The sequence below is a fragment of the Salmo salar genome, chromosome ssa18 (genome assembly GCF_905237065.1).
Source record: "Salmo salar chromosome ssa18, Ssal_v3.1, whole genome shotgun sequence".
Classification (NCBI taxonomy): Eukaryota; Metazoa; Chordata; class Actinopteri; order Salmoniformes; family Salmonidae; genus Salmo; species Salmo salar.
The window spans coordinates 45,551,736-45,557,735 of record NC_059459.1 but is presented as its reverse complement, the minus strand read 5'-3'; the positions used below and the strand labels follow the sequence as shown (position 1 = coordinate 45,557,735).

General features: G+C 41.1%; 1 protein-coding gene across 1 annotated transcript in view; it reads right to left on the bottom strand.

The window, feature by feature from the left end:
* LOC106592272 (ryanodine receptor 2) overlaps nucleotides 1–6,000 on the bottom strand; it is a 99,672-nt gene that overhangs the window by 25,034 nt on the left and 68,638 nt on the right. Inside the window, exons 4-6 of the mRNA XM_045700569.1 lie at nucleotides 5,194–5,327; nucleotides 4,241–4,355; nucleotides 2,923–3,083 (exon numbers count right to left, since the gene is read on the bottom strand). Coding sequence (XP_045556525.1) covers nucleotides 2,923–3,083; nucleotides 4,241–4,355; nucleotides 5,194–5,327 — 410 coding nt within the window. The remainder of the gene's footprint in view (nucleotides 1–2,922; nucleotides 3,084–4,240; nucleotides 4,356–5,193; nucleotides 5,328–6,000) is intronic.

Below are 6,000 nucleotides of genomic sequence, written 5' to 3'. Positions count from 1 at the left end.
AGACAGAGACAGTAGTTACTACGCTTGATGCTATAGACAGAGACAGAGACAGTAGTTACTACGCTTGATGCTATAGACAGAGACAGAGACAGTAGTTACTACGCTTGATGCTATAGACAGACACAGTAGTTACTACACTTGATGCTATAATAGACAGAGACAGTAGTTACTACACTTGATGCTATAGACAGAGACAGTAGTTACTACACTTGATGCTATAAGAGACAGAGACAGTAGTTACTACGCTTGATGCTATAAGAGACAGAGACAGTAGTTACTACGCTTGATGCTATAGACAGAGACAGAGACAGTAGTTACTACGCTTGATGCTATAGACAGAGACAGAGACAGTAGTTACTACGCTTGATGCTATAGACAGAGACAGTAGTTACTACGCTTGATGCTATAGACAGAGACAGAGACAGTAGTTACTACGCTTGATGCTATAAGAGACAGAGACAGTAGTTACTACGCTTGATGCTATAGACAGACACAGTAGTTACTACGCTTGATGCTATAAGAGACAGAGACAGTAGTTACTACGCTTGATGCATAGACAGAGACAGAGACAGCAGTTACTACGCTTGATGCTATAAGAGACAGAGACAGTAGTTACTACGCTTGATGCTATAAGAGACAGAGATAGTAGTTACTACGCTTGATGCTATAGACAGAGACAGAGACAGTAGTTACTACGCTTGATGCTATAAGAGACAGAGACAGTAGTTACCACGCTTGATGCTATAAGAGACAGTAGTTACTATGCTTGATGCTATAGACAGAGACAGAGACAGTAATTACTACGCTTGATGCTATAGACAGAGACAGAGACAGTAGTTACTACGCTTGATGCTATAGACAGACACAGTAGTTACTACGCTTGATGCTATAAGAGACAGAGACAGTAGTTACTACGCTTGATGCATAGACAGAGACAGTAGTTACTACGCTTGATGCATAGACAGAGACAGAGACAGCAGTTACTACGCTTGATGCTATAAGAGACAGAGACAGTAGTTACTACGCTTGATGCTATAAGAGACAGAGACAGTAGTTACTACGCTTGATGCTATAGACAGAGACAGTAGTTACTACGCTTGATGCTATAGACAGAGACAGTAGTTACTATGCTTGATACTATAAGAGACAGAGACAGTAGTTACTATGCTTGATGCTATAGACAGAGACAGTAGTTACTACGCTTGATGCTATAGACAGAGACAGTAGTTACTACGCTTGATGCTATAAGAGACAGAGACAGTAGTTACTACGCTTGATGCTATAGACAGAGACAGTAGTTACTACGCTTGATGCTATAGACAGAGACAGTAGTTACTACGCTTGATGCTATAGACAGAGACAGTAGTTACTACGCTTGATGCTATAGACAGAGACAGTAGTTACTATGCTTGATGCTATAGACAGAGACAGAGACAGTAGCTACTACGCTTGATGCTATAAGAGACAGAGACAGTAGTTACTACACTTGATGCTATAGACAGAGACAGTAGTTACTACGCTTGATGCTATAGACAGAGACAGTAGTTACTACGCTTGATGCTATAGACAGAGACAGTAGTTACTATGCTTGATGCTATAGACATAGACAGTAGTTACTAGGCTTGATGCTATACACAGAGACAGAGAGAGTAGTTACTACGCTTGATGCTATAAGAGACAGAGACAGTAGTTACTATGCTTGATGCTATAGACAGAGACAGTAGTTACTAGGCTTGATGCTATAGACAGAGACAGAGACAGTAGTTACTACGCTTGATGCTATAAGAGACAGAGACAGTAGTTACTAGGCTTGATGCTATACACAGAGACAGAGACAATAGTTACTACGCTTGATGCTATAAGAGACAGAGACTGTAGTTACTACGCTTGATGCTATAGACAGAGACAGAGACAGTAGTTACTAGGCTTGATGCTATAAGAGACAGAGACAGTAGTTACTAGGCTTGATGCTATAAGAGACAGAGACAGTAGTTACTACGCTTGATGCTATAAGAGACAGAGACAGTAGTTACTACGCTTGATGCTATAGACAGAGACAGTAGTTACTACGCTTGATGCTAGAGACAGAGACAGAGACATTTCACAATCATCTTTTTACAGTACAACCACAACCATAAAAGAAGAAACATTTGATAAGTGAAATTCAAAATATTACAACCACATCATAAGAAGCATAGGTTATAATGAGTCTGACTAGCAGGATATTTCAGTATCAGTTCTGATTGAGTCTGACTAGCAGGATATTTCAGTATCAGATCTGATTGAGTCTGACTAGCAGGATATTTCAGTATCAGATCTGATTGAGTCTGACAAGCAGGATATTTCAGTATCAGTTCTGATTGAGTCTGACTAGCAGGATATTTCAGTATCAGATCTGATTGAGTCTGACTAGCAGGATATTTCAGTATCAGATCTGATTGAGTCTGACTAGCAGGATATTTCAGTATCAGTTCTGATTGAGTCTGACTAGCAGGATATTTCAGTATCAGTTCTGATTGAGTCTGACTAGCAGGATATTTCAGTATCAGTTCTGATTGAGTCTGACTAGCAGGATATTTCAGTATCAGATCTGATTGAGTCTGACTAGCAGGATATTTCAGAATCAGTTCTGATTGAGGCTGACTAGCAGAATATTTCAGTATCAGATCCGATTGAGTCTGACTAGCAGGACCGTGTGTGTGTATGAGTGAGTGTGTGAGTGTGTGAGTGAGTGAGTGAGTGAGTGAGTGAGTGAGTGAGTGAGTGAGTGAGTGAGTGAGTGAGTGAGTGAGAGAGTGAGTGAGTGAGTGAGTGAGTGAGTGAGTGAGTGAGTGAGTGAGTGAGTGAGTGAGTGTGTGTGTGTGTGTGACGTGCGTGCGTGCGTCCTCAGTTTGACCCCAAGACCCCCCCCAGATATCTGACCTCTCGTGAACTTTGCCCTTCTCGTCTCCCAGGGTTACGGTAACGGTGCGGACCTTTTCGAGGTCGAAGGCCATGTCGTACTGATGAAAGTCAGAGGTCACCCAGCCAACCCACACACTGCTGGGCTCCTGACCTGGGAAGATCCTCACTGAGTAGTAGTACTGGGGAGAGACCATGGACATATAGGGTTATATTAGGTTATAAAGGGTTATATAGGGTTATATTAGGTTATAAAGGGTTATTTTGGGTTATAGTAGGTTATAAAGGGTATATAGGGTTATAAAAGGTTATAGGGTTATAAAGGGTTATATTAGGTTATAAAGGGTTATATTAGGTTATATTCGGTTATAAAGGGTTATATAGGGTTATTTAGGGTTATATTAGGTTATAATAGGTTATATAGGGTTAAATAGGGTTATATTAGGTTATATAGGGTTATATCAGGTTGTATTGGGTTATGCAGGGTTATATCAGGTTATGTAGGGTTATTTAGATTTATATTAGGTTATAAAGGGTTATATAGGGTTATAGAGGGTTATATAGGGTTATAAAGGGTTATATAGGGTTATAAAGGGTTGAATATGGTTATATTAGGTTATACAGGGTTATAAAGGGTTGTAAAGAGTTATAATAGGTTATAAAGGGTTATAAAGGGTTATATAGGGTTATATAGGGTTAAATAGTGTTATGTTAGGTTATAAAGGGTTATAAAGGGTTATATAGGGTTATATTAGGTTATATAGTGTTTTATAGGATTACATAGTGTTATATTAGGTTATAACGGGTTATATAGTGTTAAATAGGGTTACATAGGGTTATAAGGGGTTATATAGGGTTATAAAGGGTTATATAGGGTTAAATAGTGTTATGTTAGGTTATAAAGGGTTATATAGGGTTTTATAGGGTTTTATATGGTTATATAAGGTTAAATAGGGTTATATTAGGTTATAAAGGGGTATATAGTGTTAAATAGGGTTACATGGGGTTATAAGGGATTAAATAGGGTTATAAAGGGTTATATAAGGTTAATACAAACACAAATATACAACCAGTAGTAGTTGGACTGGAGAGGATGAGGACACTTGTTTTTCATGTAATAAATGTGTAATAAATGTGTAATAAATGTATAATAAATGTGTAGGACATTGGAATTGGCCAATACATCGTAACGACATGCTACTTTTGACTGACTATTACACAATGCACCAAAACATGGCTGTCTATCAACGGTCTGTGTTATAGCATGGGAAGATTCATTCAGGTGATGCGTAAATACTGTATCTAGTGTCAAACAGAGAAAATCCAACACAGTTCTTACAGTGGAGGTCTGCATGAAGACGTCACAGTCATCTCTATCAGCTAACACCTCCTCTGATAGACGGGCTGAAGAGTTACTGCTGGTAAACTCTGGCTTGGTCCTCTTCAACATGAATCTACACACACACATACACACACACACACACAGAGAGAGAGAGACATAACTACAACTCTGAAAACAACCTGAACCTAATACACAGAGACATAGAGCGAGACAAAGAGAGAGAGAGAGACAGAGAGAGAGAGAGAGACTGAGACACAGAGAGAGACAGAGACAGAGAGAGAGAGAGAGACTGAGACACAGAGAGAGACAGAGACAGAGAGACATCGAGAGAGACAGAGAGACAGAGACAGAGAGGGAGAGAGACAGAGAGAGCGAGAGAGAGTGAGAGAGAGAGACAGAGAGTGAGAGAGAGAGAGACAGAGAGTGAGAGAGAGAGAGAGAGAGAGAGAGAGAGAGACAACAGAACACAGCCAGGGTTGGGGTCAATTCCATTTAAATTCCAGTCCATTCAGAAAATAAACCAAATGTTTAAAAATCCTAATTGAAAAGCATTGGAAGATAAATGAAATGGGAAATAAATTGTGCTTCCTGAATTTACTGGAATTGAAATGGAATTGACCCCAAACCTGCCGACAGCAAGAGATGGAGTCTAATGCAGACTATATGAGCTTAATTCAACACTGTATATATATATATATACTGTATATATATGGTGTTAATATAGCTAAGACATGTTATTGAACTATAGCAGTGGTATTGAGACTCTGCATTCGACTCTAATGCAGATTCCTCTTGTACAGGTTTGGTACAGCATGGTTTACATAGCTGTATTACAGAGAGACCAAGGACATGGGCAGGGAGGTGATAGACTATAACTAGGACCCAGAGTTTTCCCTGGTCTGTGTTGTCAGGGGGGGGAAACCCCCTGGTCCTAACTATAATCTACAAACCTCTGCTTTAACTTGGAGGGTTTCTCCTGGTTGTAGTCTTTGTGGTTGTTGAATTGGTCCTTCTCCTTGTCCAGGCTGGAGCCCAGGGTGCAGTGGGCAGACTTCGTCAACACCTGAGGAGAAGAGGAAACAAACTGGAACATAGAAACATTACAACTACAAAAAGGTACATTGCTAGAATATTAGATATTAATAACGTTTTCCTCCTAAGAGAGGGGGGGAGGAGGTTGGAGGTTGTGAAGGAGAAAATATGGAGCAAATGGGGGAGAAGGAGACAGAAGGAGACGGAGACAGAAGGAGACAGAAGGAGACGGAGACAGAAGGAGACGGAGACAGAAGGAGACAGAGAAGGAGACAGAAGGAGACAGAAGGAGACGGAGACAGAAGGAGACAGAGAAGGAGACCGAAGGAGTCAGAAGGAGATGGAGACAGAAGGAGACGGAGACAGAGACAGAAGGAGACGGAGACAGAAGGAGACAGAAGGAGACGGAGACAGAAGGAGACGGAGACAGAAGGAGACAGAGAAGGAGACAGAAGGAGACAGAAGGAGACGGAGACAGAAGGAGACGGAGACAGGAGACAGAGAAGGAGACAGAAGGAGTCAGAAGGAGATGGAGACAGAAGGAGACGGAGACAGAGACAGAGACAGAAGGAGACAGAAGGAGACAGAAGGAGACAGAGACAGAAGGAGACAGAGACAGAAGGAGACAGAAGGAGACGGAGACAGAAGGAGACAGAAGGAGACAGAAGGAGACGGAAGGAGACAGGAGACAGAAGGAGACAGAAGGAGACAGAAGGAGACGGAGA